Below are 12,842 nucleotides of genomic sequence, written 5' to 3'. Positions count from 1 at the left end.
GTTGCTTTTTGAGCCATGAGCTGCCCTGAGGCAGCCATATTGTGAGGACACCCAAGCATTACAGCAAGTCCACATACAGGTGCTCTAATTGACATCTCTGCTGAACTCAGGCTTCTACTCAACACAGCCCAGGCACCAGACATGGAGTGAAAGAGCCTCTAAATCAGGGGTCAGAAAACCTTTTCTGCAAAGAATCTGACAGTAGAATATTTTAGGCTTTGCAGGCCATGCAGTCTCTGTCATGACTATTCAACTCTGACATTATAGCATAAAAGCAGCCACAGAAATAAGGGTTTGTCTGTGTTCCAATAAAACTTTATTTATAAAAATAGATGGTGGGCTGGATTTGGCCTGTGGGCCATAGTTTGCCAATCCCTGTTTTAGATGACTCTAGCCGTTATCTGTGTGAGTCTTCCCAGTTGATTCCCATGATGGAGCAGAAACAAACCATTCCCTCTGTTCTCTGTCCTAATTCCTGACCTACAGACTCCGTGAGTATAATAAAAGGATGATTGTCGTATGCCACTAAGTTTGAGTAGCTTGTCGTGCTGCAGTAGATAACTGGAACAGCCTCATTTTACATACAGGGAAACTGAGGCTCAGAGACATTAAGTTACTTGCTCAGTCTTATAGCTAGTAAGCACAGAAAGCCATGGCTGGTTGCCAGGCTTGCCTGATTCCGATTCCAGAAGCCAAGTTCACCCCACTGCTGAAATGATGCCACAAGGAGCCCGATGGCAAATGGCTTCGAGATAAAAATGGTGGGTGAGATAGCTCTAGAGCAAGGGAACACACGAGCTTTGTGGGGAGACATGGAAGGAGAAATCAGAGATACAGGAGGGACCAAATTATGCATGGCCTTTCAGGATACAGTAGAGTCTGATTTGTTTTCTAGATGCAACAGAAAGGTATTGGATGGGTTTAAAGCAGGGCATGACATAATTCAAATTACATTCATTGAGCATCACTCTGGCTGCTGTGCAGGAAATGGATTGGGAAGGGGGCAGTCCTCTCTCTATGCCCTGCCAATGAATGGTGACTTGGCTATCATGATGCTCCTTTAGAACCTGGACCCACGGCAGTGACCTGCTGATCCTTAGGCTGATGTACTTTTTCCACTGATACAGTTAGGATATTTGTCTCCTCCAAATCTCATGTTGAAATTTGAACCCCATGTTGGAGGTGGGGCCTAGTGGGAGGTGTTTGGGTCACAGGGGTGGATCCCTCATTGGTCTCTTTTTTGCAGTAATGAGTGAGTTCTCACTCAATTAATTCCTCCTAGAGCTGGTTGTTTAAAAGAGCCTGGCACCCCGCCTCTCTCCCTCTCTTTCTTCTCTGTCTCTCTCTCCCTCCCCCTCTCTCTTGCTTCCTTCCTTCCTTTCGCTGTGTGGTGCCTGCTCCCCTTCACTTTCTAACATGAATGGAAGCAGCCTGTGGCATCCCCAGAAGCAGATGCTGGTGTCAGGCTTCTTGTATAGCCTGCAGAACTGTGAGCCAAATAAACATTTTTCTTTATAAATTATCCAGCCTCAGATACTCCTTTATAGCAATGCAAATGGACTCAGACATCTACCTTCGACATAAAGCATGAAAGCTTTGAGATGCTTGGGAAATCACCTGCTGGTGTGTGCAACCTTTGCCTCCTGCTGTGAGGCTTGGCATGTCCCTGGGAAAGATTTGGTACAGCCCCATCAGCAGATCAAATAAGGGATGTGGAAATCATGCCAGAAACATCTAGGCCACAAATGAAAGACAGATGCACAGAGGGGCCCACTGCTGACTACCTGTCTGAGGGCAGAAGCCAACCAAACTACCTGTTGTTCAGAGCTCAAGGCCCCAAAGAAAACCCACCCATCCAGCCTCCCCCAGAAGCTCAGATATAGACCCCTATTCCTTGGAGGTCTGATGGGACAGATGTGTCAGAAAGCCCAGAATCATCTTCAAAGTTGGTCCTGGAAGATGGTGTTACAGTTTGGCTGAGTCCTCACCCAAATCTCATCTTGAACTGTAGCCCCCACAATTCCCACATGTCATGGGAGGGACCTGGTGGGAGGTAATCGAATAATGGGGGCTGGTCTTTCTTGTGCTGTTCTTGTGGTAGGGAATAAGTCTCACAAGATCGGATGGTTTTATAGAGGGGAGTTTTCCCACATAAGCTCTCTCTCGTCTGCCGCCGTGTAAGATGTGCCTTTTGCCTTCTGCCAAGATTGGGAGGCCTCCCTAGTCATATGGAACTGTGAGTCCATTAAACCTCTTCTTCTCTATAAATTACCCAGTCTCAGGTATATGTTTAGCAGCAGCATGAAACAGACTAATACAGATGGCAAAACCTCTCACAGAGCAAAGCAAGTGAGATCTGGATCACTAAGGAAACTCCTTTTAAGTCTCTCTTCCCATCCCCATTGTGCCTTCCTGGACACTCTCATCCATTCTCATTCTAACGTGCCCTCTCTCTAAATTAGATTTCTGGCACACAAATCTCTCCACTGATCTCTGGATGTCCCTCAAGCTTTACTCAACACAAACATCACAGAATTAGAAGAGCCGAGATGGGCTGGGAGGGAGCGCCATACTCCCATATCAACCCTTCCTCCCTCCTGCCCCTCACCCAGCAGTGCCAGCCCCACACGTCCAGACCCAGCAGAAGCCAAGCCTCACCTTGTTGATTTTGTTGGTTTTGGGGAGCGTCTGACTGATGTGCAGGTCTGAATACCGAGGTGGCTTCCGTAGAGGGTTGTTGATGTCACATGGAACGGACTCTGTCCGGACTAACCTTGCTGGATCCGTAGGGGTAAAAGCAATGATTTGGGAGTTTAAGTATCACTTTGGCTTTGGTTATGCCAGGACAGCATAGCTCAGACACCCCCGCTTAGGCCCACGCCCAAGACTAGAGGACAATTCACCAAAAGTGATCATCGTTTTGTCACAGTGGTGGGATCAGTGTATTTTCTGTGGTTTGTAGAATACTTCTATTGTCCATATATGATTTTTGACAATTAAGATGATAATAATAAAACTAAAGCTGTCAGGTTTTTTAAAATACCATAACTGTTTCAGATCGTCAGAATCAAAACTCATTTTAAATACACACGGTTTCTGATTTCTCAGGGCCTGTGATGAGTGGATAAGCTCATCATAGTGTCCTGTCCCTAACTTTCTAACCTCTGTGTTAGGATCGCCTTTCCTGCCTTTTGGGATTCCTCAGGCCTAAGCAGCCTGCTGCACATTGAAACACTTTGCCCTAAACAGCCTTGGATCCTTGAAAGGAAGACAGCTGTTCCAGGAAGCCGGGCACATAGTGGGTGCTAAATAAATGGTTCCTGATCCAAATCACATCACCCAAGCCCCTCTCTCTCCTGTTATTTCTATTACTCACAGGGAACACGGCAAGGGACAAAAGTGAGAGGCTCAAAAATCAAATTTGATGCTTGCTATTGCTACTTGTTAGCTATTTTTCTTCTTCTTCTTTTTTTCTTTTCTTTTTTTTGCAGTGGTAAGAGGAAGGTGTTGGTTGAGAAGTTTAAGCTCCGGACTGACCCAGGGATTTCATTTCTCTGCTTAGCCTGAGCTGCCATCACCATAGAAACTGACTGTATTTTCAACTTCCAACCAACAGAGAGAAAAAGCAAGAAGCTGGTGGATTTCTGCAAAGTTCAGTTTGCTCTGCATGTGCAGACACCTGCCACCTTTAAACAAAAGGTGGCATGGCCTTGAGGGTGAGTGGGAGGGAGCCCTTCTTCAAATGTCAGCCTCTGAGTGCCAGCACCTTCCAGCCGGCTGGTTCTGTCCATATGGGAACTGGGCTCCAGCAGAAACCTCTGCATAAGAGAATTTGGTGGGAGGCAATTTTTCCAATGAGGCTGACCCAAGGCAGGGTCTCAAGAGAGGTGAGAATTCAGATTTTAAAATAGCCTCATTGAGTGAATACAGTTATTCAAGGAACAGATGGTTCTCAATTAAGGATGTGGAGTGGGAAGGGCAAGAGAAAGGAGCTGAAGACTTTGCCTTCACTTGCAATTTTCCTGTTTTTGGAGATAATGCAAAGATCATTGAACACCAACTGCCCGTTGGCTTTGGGACACATCACAGTGCTTTTGGCAGCAATTTGCCTCCTTTAGGTTTCCCTTGGGCTCATTCTAAATCAGGGCAGATTCCCAGGAATATGCACTGATCAAGGCCAGGGGAGATGGGAGTGGGAAAGTGGGAGGACAGGGAAAGAGGACTCAGTGTCAGATTAGCGAGTTGCTGTACTCTAAAGTTGCTCCCTGATGATTCAAAGGCTCTAGCTATCCTATAGATGAGGGGTTTGTAGGGATGTGGCCAGCAAGAGTTTGAAATATTTTAATAAACTGCTTATATTTAAAAATAAGCGTATGGCAAAAATTCTCTATTTGGGCTTTTGATGGAAATGTCAGAAATGCTGGCAATGTAGGTCCACAGAGCTGGAGTGCCTGGCTACCCTCTCCAGATGGCACTTGGGTTTTCCAGTGTGCCACAGCCCCATCTGGCCAACTTCTCTCATTTAGGACAGCTACTTGGCCCTCGTAGACATCTTAGTTTATATCTGACTCCTGCTCTAGAGCAGTACTTCTCAGCTTTAAGGGGCATAGAAGTTCCCTGTAGATCCTGTTTAAAATGCAGATTCTGATTCATAGGTCTGGGGTGGAGCCATAAACTATGCATTTCTAACAAGCTCACAGGCAATCCTGATGCTGCTGGTTCATTGCTTTGAATAGCAAGGATCTGGCCCATGGCGTGCAGTAGAACTTTCTGTAATCCATAAAATGCTCTATATTTGTGTTTTTACTTGATTTTAATTAATCTAAATTTAAATAGCCAAATGTAGCTAATAGCTACTGTATTGGGCAGCACAGGTCCAGAAAGTTCCTCAGGGATACATTTCAATATGGATAATGGGGTTTGGGGTGATGCCCCATAGGACAGGGATCAGGGAAACCATTTTGAAAGTTGGACTACAAGACTTCCCAAGGCAGTGTCCCTGAGTCCTTGGCAGTCAGGGAAAAGCCTTTCTTCTGTCCTTCCTTCCAGCCAGATTCATCTTGCTTTTGCTTAGTAGAATCCTGGTAGCGGCTCTCCTAGGGCTGCTAAGTCTCTGCCTGGACAGGTCGGCCCAGACACTCCTAGGGCCTCAGGAGATGGGACACAGATGGCCCAAACCAATAGGCCCAAGACATACCCCTCCCCATGCCCACTTTTGCAAGGCCAATTGATTAAATCTAGAGAACACACAATGGAAAAACACCCAGCCAGGGCTCTTTTTTGGTGGGAAGAAAAGCAATGGGATTGGGGTAAACAAAAGAGGCTAGAGATTAGGAAAGGAGATAGGATGAGAGAGCAGGGGTTGGAGTGGGAAGAAAGAGTGGGCTAAAGTGTCAGAGCAACCAGTACAGGAGCAAGAAATAGGGAGAATACGCACAGGGGAGTATAGAGGAGACAGATGTCAGGAAGAACAGTGTCAGAGAGAAAGAAACAATGCGGCAAGTATGTGGGGATCAGGAGGTATTCAGAACCGACCTGAGTGGGTGGGACAGCTACTTGGGGGCCTGCAGGAGACTCACCTCACCCCTACCCCTAGAACAGTAAGTGTTAAATACTTACCTCCTCGATGGATAATCAGGAGATGGCAGGGTGGGGCTTCTTTGGTGCATTTGTTGTGGCACTTTAACCTGAGAGAGATAAAGAGAGAAAGATGGATAGGTGAATGACTAAGTGAGTGGATAGGTGGTTGGGTGGATGGATGGATGGATGGATGAGTGGATGGATGGATGAATGGATAGGTAGATGGATGGGGAATGGATGGGTGCATAGATGGATGGTTGAGTGGATTGATGGATGGATGGATGGGTAAGTGAATGCATAAATTGGTGGATGGATGGATGCATGGGTGGGGGGTAGATGAATGGGTGGACGGGTGGATAGATGGATGGGTGGCTGAACAGATTGATGGATGGATGGATGGTAGATGGATGGGTGGGTAGATGAATAGATGGATAAACAGCTAGATGGATAGACAGGTAAATGGATGAGTGGGTGAATAAATGGGTTGATAGATGAATAGATGAATGGGTGGGAGATTAATGAACAGATGTATCAATGGGTGATGTGTGGACAGATGGGTAAGTGAATGGATAAATAAATGGATAGATGGATGGATATGATGGATGGATGGATAGATGGATGGATGGATGGATGGATGGATGGATGGATGGATGGTGGATGCGTAGGTAAATGGATAAGTGGATAGATGGGATACCCCCATGGTCTGGAAAGCTCTGGGTGCTATGGATACTAAGATGTGAGATGAGATGGGATGGGACAGCCACTGCAAAAGCATATCCTCAGCAACCCAGGACATTAACTCTGGAGAGAGGCTTTCACTATCCCACTTTCTCAGGTCAGTCTTAGGTGGTCCAAGAGTGCGTGGCAACTGTTTTACTAGCACTGCCCACATGGACTTCATGTTTTAAAAAATATCAAATATCATGCTTTTCCCAACAGTCTGTATTATAATCATCATCATCATCACAATTCTTCTCATCATCTTCCATTTATTCGAAGACTCATTTTGTACAATGTCATTTAGTCTTTATACTAACCTTACAAAACGGGCATTATTATCATTACCATTTTACAGATGGAAAAACTGGAATTAACTGACTTGCCCTGACAGAAAACCTGGGTCAGTGGTCTCAAAGGTGGCCGCTCATTTTTCTTAAAGGCTCAAGCTATATGTAGGACACATTCAACCAGGGCTTTTAATTGTAATGAAATCCATGCCAGGTATTAAGTTTTAGAGACATAAAGTTGAAGAGTTTAGAGTGAAAATGTCTTCACTTGAGAGAAGCCTAAGAGGACACCTTGCTCCTTCCCCTGGAGTTGCCTGACTTCACAAGGATAATAAGAATCACAAATTACTGCAGCATGGCTTTGCCCTTTTCTTTTAGAGTTTTATGTCAATAGGATAGACACACACCGTGGAAGATGCCGTAAGTGGCCCATTCATATCCCCTTGGATTCTCTTACCATTTTGTGCATACCAGCCTAACTTGCAGCAGCCAGTATCTTTGCCAGGTGGTGGCCCTCAGGCTGCTTGGAGATTTAGTATTAAAGTAGACACATCAGTAAACTGAGAACTAGGAACTTTACAGTTACCCCCTACTCTTTTCCTGATTTGAGAATTCTCTTTAAAATAATGGTTCAAATATGCAGGCACAGACTAGACATTGATTTCTCCCATTTGTCTAATTCAGTGTTTCTGAAAGTAGCATCCTTAGACCAGCAGCATCAGCACCACCTGGAAACTTTTCTGGGTCCCCACGGCAGACCTGCGGAATCAGTACTCTGAGGCTGGGCTGCAGCAGGCAGCACTCTGGGTCTTAACAAGCCCTCTAGGTGAATCAGATGCATGCTTAGGTGTGAGAACCACCAGCCTAGCTGATTGTTTTGGAATATCTGTACACATTTCCCCCAATTTTCTCCTGTTCGGTATTTCATGGATCCGGTGGGGCTCTGAATTTCTCTCTGAAAAAGTTAGACCTGGGACAAGCAAGAGTGAAGAAGGGGAGTAAGGAGGGACATAGATGGTAGGAGACAATGCTGAATCACACAGTGAGACGTAAGCCCCTCTCCAATTCTCTTTCAATCTGATGGCACCAGAGAGAAGGGCTCTCTAACACATGCTATCTCCAGTCCCAGATTTCAACAGGTAGCAGCAACCACAGGGAGTTTTATCGATGGGTTTTTCCATTTGAAAATTGATTTTTTCCAGGTTGCCTTACGAGATGGTTTGAATATTTGTCGCTTCCAAATCTCATGTTGAAGCATGACCTCCGATGTTGGAAGCGGACCTAGTGGAAGGTGTTTGAGTCATGTGGGCGGATCTTTCACAAATGGCTTGGTGCCTTCCCTATGATAACGAATAAGTGCTCACTCTGTTAGAGACCCTGAGATCTGATTGTGTAAAGGAGCCTGATACCTTCTTCTTTCTCTCTTGCTCCCTCTCTCGCCACATGACACCCCTGCTCCCCCTTCTCCTTCTGCTACAAGGCCTTACCAGAAGCCAAGAAGAAGCAGTGCCATACTTGTACAGCCTGCAGAACTGTGAGCCAAAGAAACTTATTTTCTTTATAAATTACCAAGCCTAGGTATTCCTTTATAGCAATGCATAACAGACTAACACACCTTAGAATAATGGCAAATGATGTTGAGATTTCATTTATGATAATGAGATATATTTTCATCTTTCAATAAATTTGTTTAAAAAGGCCATAAATAGAAAATAAGTATAAATAGTAGAGCTGATATGTAATTATGGAGAAAATCATGACAGAGTGTTAGACAAATGTCTGAGTTAGGCTGGGAAAGTTGACTTAGACATTTTGGAATCTGCAAAAAGAGGACAAAGCACCAGAAAGTCTAAGACAGTTGAAAAACATTTGGAAGTGCTGTTGGGTATGAGTGTCATAAAGGCTGCAAAAGGCCGCAAATAACAAGAGCTAACATGTGTGATGTGTCAGGTAATATCCTGAGTGCTTTACGTCATTCATTTAATCCTCGTAACAGCCCTAAGAAGCAACTATTATTGTTAGTCCCATTTTACAGAGTGAGAAACTCAGGCTCATCAAATTTGGATAACTTACGTAAGGTCAAATGGCCAGTAAGAGACAGAGGTTCCCAGCCCAACTTTTAACCATGATGCTAGATGCCTTCACGACTTGCACTCTTTTGCTTTAGCACCTTGGGGTAGGTGTGGGTAAAGCAGAAGGTTCCTGGGAGCTATGACTACCTGAGTCAAAATGCCCTTCTTTGAGACAAGCCTAAGATATCACCTAACTCTTCCCACCACTGCTGCTTGACTTCACAAGGATCATCAAAATCCCGAGTTACTGTGACCTTGCTTTGTCTTTTCCTTTTCTAAGATTTTCAGACTCTCAGACTTACGGGAAAAATTCCAGTCCCCAAGGGAAAGCTCATGATGCTTCAAAACCTTATGCAGAGCTCTGCTAAATGTGAAATGAGCCTTTCATTCATTCAACATTTAGCTTGGCCTGGAGTGCCCCAGGTACTGGAGATACACAATGAACAAGGCTAATGCAGCCTCTCTGTTTATGGGGAGGAATGATAAATGCATAAGTAGATAAATCAAATAATTGCAGGGATCATAAGATCATGAAAAATATTTCAGGGAAATGGGATGGGGAATGATGGGGTATGAGAGAGGTCCTTGGGTAGGTGTCAAGGGTAGATGAGGTTGAGTTCTGACACAAAGGTTTGGAGGCCAGAACAAGTGTGGTGAGTTCAAGGGTCAAAAGTTAAAGGTCGATGAGGCTTTTAAAGTGATAAGAACAACACAAATGGTGGGGACATGAGGAAAGAGGGGTGGCGGGGGCCCCAAAAGCCATGGTAAGGGTCTGCATTTGATTCTGCAGGTGCTGTGAAGCCACTGGAGGTTTCTGAGGACCATGACATAGTCAGACTGATGTTTGGGAAGCCCTGAGCTGGGGGAAATCTGCTGATGTCAAAGGGGTGACGGACCAAGAGTTTCTGCACTTGGAATAGCGGGACTCCACCCCAGAAACTTCAAGAAAGAAATTTTTTTCCTTTCTAACACTCCCACCTATGAGTCTCCTCTAATAAACTCAGCTGGAAGAGTGCCTCGCACATGCAAAGAAGCCCCGTTGCTATCTCGTGGGCAGGACTTTGAATCAGGGCCATGCAATTTAATTTAACGTGTAGACCACCGCCAAGCCAAGACAGGATGGGTGAGGCTGCCCACGACCTTGGTCTGTTTCCTGCTCTCCTCCTTGGTAGTTTTTTCTCTCCAGAGTCCCTTGTTGCTTGTCTCTTGCAGTAATAGAAAAGCCCTCCTTGACCTCTGTCCCAAGAGTGGGAGACAGAACACTGTTCCTTCTAGCCAGAGGCTTCAGAGGGCAGCATTAGCAGTGGAAACACAGCCTTGCTCATGCAGAAAACCCCAAGAGAAATACTCCAATGCCCGGGCACTTAAACCTTGCATGGAGGTTCAGATGTCAAGAACGAGAGCCAGCACACCCAGGATCTGCTAATAGAGTCGGCAGGATTAGGCGAGCCCTGAAATGACAGACTCTGGAGAGAGAGAGAAGAGGGATCACAGCAAGGCTTTGCAAGCACACCATGTCACACTTAACGGAAACTGTTTTTCCTGCTGGAAATGTGCACCCTTTTCCCAAAATGTGGCTTTTCCTTTTCCCTACCCATGGAAGAAAGAGCTACTAGCATATAATTGACCAGGAGACCACCTGCTTCAAAATTGGATTCCCAAGCCTCACCCTCTGAGGTCCTGATTCAGTATGTGTCTGTTGCGAATGCAAATTTTAAGAAAGCACACATGAAATATGAGAACTACTGTATGAGAGGAATACATTCCACTTCCCAGATGAGAGATGTATGGGAGCATAAATATTCCAGAATACAACCTCCAAAAGGAAAATGGGGAAAGCGTACAGAACAAACCTAGATTCAAATCCTGGCATCACCACTCCCTGGCTGTGATAACTTGGGCAAACTGCTGATCCACTCCGAGCCTCACTTTCCCCATCTGTAAAGTGGGGACCGTTGCAGTACCTTGCCTCTCTGGTTTGCAGTGAGGACTAATGATATAATGTAAGTGAGGTGCTCAGGACAAATATTTGGCATGCAGAAGGAACTCAAGAAGTAGCCGGCTCGGTGGCTCAAGGTTATAATCCCGGCACTTTGGGAGGCTGAGGCAGGTAGATCATGAGATCGGGAGATTGAGACCATCCTGAATAACATGGTAAAACCCTGTCTCTACTAAAAATATCAAAAAAAAATTAGCTGGACATGATGGTGGGCACCTGTAGTCCTAGCTACTCGGGAGGCTGAGGCAGAATTGCTTGAACCTGGGAGGCGGAGGTTATAGTCAACCAAGATCACATCACTGTACTCCAGCCTGGGTGACAGAGCAAGACCCCATGTTTAAAAAAAAAAAAAAAAAAAAAAAAAAAAAAAAAAAGTGGCAGGTGCTGTCCTTTTTATTACAGTGTTACCATAATTATTGCTAGTTTGTGCAGCAGCTTTCTACGGCAAGCCCCTAAGATCCTCTGCTGGAGGACTCTCCCTGGCTGGAAATAAGGGCTGGCTGGAACACTTGGAGACCTCAACCAACTATGAGTGGGCATTCGTTGATGGATATTCTAACCCCCTCTTTCATGGGTGGCATGACCCAGAGGCATGCTTATTTTAGGATTGCACCCCAATCCCCCTAAGTTGTAACCTGCTCTTTGATGCACCCATTACTGCTGCCTTAATCCTCTGTTTCACTTCCCCGCTCCTCTATTGGTGTTGCCTGGGATCACCCCTCAACAAACCACTTGCCGTCACATCCTCATCTCTGAGTCTATAGAAAAGGGAAGCCCAATTAAAACACCAGGATTATTAAAAGAAATTCAGAACACCCATATGGCCTTCCCCATGGCTCTCACACCAAAACCAAGCCTTCTGCCCCTTGGCTCCTCATGCGTCTCTAGCTGTCAATCCTTAATGAATTTGGTTCTCCAGAGGCTCCATTCCCAAGGAGGAAGGGAAGAGGTGGGGCAGACACAGCAGACTGCCCCCAACAATGTGAAAGATGGCAAACCTCCACACCAGATGTGGGCCTGGAGGAGCCCCATATTTCAAGATGGTGGCTCTGAAGTATTCCCAGGCACCAAGGAAGGTCCTATATAGTTCCAGAAGTGGTCAAAAGTTTGCTCTTTGGAATCAAGCTGACCTGAGCCTGAATCACAGGTCTGCCTTTCCTGGCAGGGCAAGAGAGCATCTAAATGAGAGAATGTCTGAGAACTGCCACATAGGCACCAAATAGGTTGACACATGAGCAGGCAGGGATAAACCGACTCTGAGCGTACACAGGGAATGCCTGCCACCCTCATAGAGCCTGCAAACTTGGAAAGGATTTATTTAAAACTTTCATTGCAAATAGTTAACTTTTTTTTTCTTTTAACTTCCAAGGCTTAACAGGATAAGCTTCAGTTATTGGGAAAAGTTGCTTACAAGAAACATCTCATTCCCCCAAGGGAGCTGCTGGCTAAATGAGACATCATGTCTGCCTGAAAATGAAGTAAGTGAATTTATCTTGAGGGCAGAATCTAGGTCGTCCTCACGTTCTACCTTCCTTTCCTTTCCCCCTTCATTGAAAGGTGCTTATTACCTGGTGGGTAAGTATCAGAGAGATGAAGGGAAAGAGGAGGAAAGAAAAAGAAGAATGGGCAGAAGGGGAAATGGTGTCAAACACTGTGAATTTAGAAATATTCTATCCCTGCGGCCGGGCGCGGTGGCTCAAGCCTGTAATCCCAGCACTTTGGGAGGCCGAGGCGGGTGGATCACGAGGTCAAGAGATCAAGACCATCCTGGTCAACATGGTGAAACCCTGTCTCTACTAAAAATACAAAAAATTAGCTGGGCGTGGTGGCGCGTGCCTGTAATCCCAGCTACTCGGGAGGCTGAGGCAGGAGAATTGCCTGAACCCAGGAGGCAGAGGTTGCGGTGAGCCGAGATCGCGCCATTGCACTCCAGCCTGGGTAACAAGAGCGAAACTCCATGTCAAAAAAAAAAAAAAAAGAAAAAGAAAAAGAAAAAGAAAAAGAAAAAAAAGAAATATTCTATCCCCATCAAAATGTTTTCGAAAGGTTGTTTCTATTTCTTATAAATCACATCCCTCTTAGTTTGTGAAATGTAATGTTGCCCAGCCTGCATTTCCTTCTTTCTTCCCTCCCTTCTTCCCAGTGTGGGGCTGGGGGGCAAGGATTTGACCAGAAGCGAACTGG

General features: G+C 45.5%; 1 protein-coding gene across 3 annotated transcripts in view; it reads right to left on the bottom strand.

Moving 5' to 3' along the window:
* KSR2 (kinase suppressor of ras 2) overlaps positions 1-12,842 on the bottom strand; it is a 532,721-nt gene that overhangs the window by 98,095 nt on the left and 421,784 nt on the right. For 2 of the 3 annotated variants that reach the window (XM_074402180.1, XM_074402181.1), the window contains exons 8-9: positions 5,620-5,687; positions 2,659-2,777 (exon numbers count right to left, since the gene is read on the bottom strand). In XM_074402180.1, coding sequence (XP_074258281.1) covers positions 2,659-2,777; positions 5,620-5,687 — 187 coding nt within the window. Of the gene's footprint in view, positions 1-2,658; positions 2,813-5,619; positions 5,688-12,842 lie in introns of all 3 variants that reach the window. The other variant, XM_074402182.1, reaches the window with a different exon arrangement.

The sequence above is a fragment of the Saimiri boliviensis genome, chromosome 7, assembly GCF_048565385.1.
Source record: "Saimiri boliviensis isolate mSaiBol1 chromosome 7, mSaiBol1.pri, whole genome shotgun sequence".
Classification (NCBI taxonomy): domain Eukaryota; kingdom Metazoa; phylum Chordata; class Mammalia; order Primates; family Cebidae; genus Saimiri; species Saimiri boliviensis.
This window is presented reverse-complemented; position numbering and strand designations above follow the sequence as displayed.